Source organism: Stegastes partitus, unplaced genomic scaffold (assembly GCF_000690725.1).
Source record: "Stegastes partitus isolate 25-593 unplaced genomic scaffold, Stegastes_partitus-1.0.2 Scaffold1775, whole genome shotgun sequence".
In the NCBI taxonomy this organism is placed as follows: Eukaryota; Metazoa; Chordata; class Actinopteri; family Pomacentridae; genus Stegastes; species Stegastes partitus.
The window spans coordinates 13,848-15,045 of NW_007579506.1; the positions used below are offsets into that span (position 1 = coordinate 13,848).

At 47.7% G+C, this 1,198-nt stretch overlaps 1 protein-coding gene across 1 annotated transcript in view; it reads right to left on the bottom strand.

Moving 5' to 3' along the window:
- Positions 1 to 1,198, bottom strand: part of rif1 (replication timing regulatory factor 1) — a 45,043-nt gene that overhangs the window by 3,113 nt on the left and 40,732 nt on the right. Inside the window, exon 30 of the mRNA XM_008302202.1 lies at positions 6 to 1,196. Within this exon, the coding sequence (XP_008300424.1) occupies positions 6 to 1,196 (1,191 nt within the window). The remainder of the gene's footprint in view (positions 1 to 5; positions 1,197 to 1,198) is intronic.

The following is a 1,198-nucleotide window of genomic DNA, read 5'->3' on the forward strand; positions in this document are numbered from 1 at the left end:
TTCAGACACTTCTTTGGGTTTCTCCTCTGAAGGCTGCAGTGTTTCATCAGGAGGCGCCACAGCAGATAACATTTCCTGAGTCTGTTCATTACTCATTCCAGCACATTCAAGCGTTTCCAAGTCCTTAGTGTCAGTTTCGTGCAATGAGGGATCATCACTGTCGGTTTTCTTTGTTGCGTCGGCCTCCTCCTCCATCGGTGACTCTTCCTTACTTTGCTCTTCGATGATGCCTTCAACCTGCAGCAGACCTTGTGCTTCTGAGGACTCCACCGGCTCTGTTTTTGTTTCTGTGCTTTGGCTGTCTTCTGTTTGAGAATCATCCACTGGTTCAGTTCTGTCCTCTTTGGATTCAACGGTGAGAGGACTTTGCAGAGAGGCTCGAGGCTTCCTCCCTCTCTTTTTGGGAATAGGGGGATCTTTTCTGGCCTCAGAAGATTGAGACTCGGAGGACTCCACTCCACCTACCACTGCTGGAGAGGATCTTCGTGTTGAATATCTGCCTCTGCTTTGGGAGGACTCTGATTCAGAAAGATCTAAAGACTGAGAACTCTGTGGGGTCGAGCCAGAAGAAGTAAGGGGAACCCTGCCCTTCCTTCTTCTACCTCCGGATTGATCCTCAGTCTGAGAATTAGATCTACTCTGGCTTCTTAATGAATTTCTAGTTCCACTTCTGTCTTCAGACTCTGCTGCCTCTGGCGACGCCTTGCTTCTTCTGGATCTACGTTTAGACTGGCTGTCAGAAGAAGATGGGGTGATCACCTGAGAGTCCTCTTGACTGAGGTTGTCATCATCAGCTTCTATTGTCTTGTTGTCTTCTTTTCTTGTTCCATCTGTGGACTCATCTGCTGGGGAAGAGGCGACTATCTGGGAAACTCCCTCTTCCTTTGTAGTCTTTTCTTCAGGCTCACTCTCTTTGGACTGGCCTTGATCTTGAGGCAAAGACATTTCAGAGCCCACTTTCAGCTCATCGTCTTTTTGTGTCTGTTCTGCAGGTCCAGAGGTTTGAGCTTGGCTTTCATCTTGAGGCAAAGCCATTTGAGAATCCCCCTTCAGGTCCTCGTCATTTTTGGTCTGTTCTTCAAGTTCAAAGTCTCGGGATTGGCCTTCATCTTGAGGAGACGACATTTGAGAATCTCTCTTTGCTTCAACACAATCTTTTTTGGTCTGTTCTGCAGGTTCAGAGACTTGAGATTGGCCT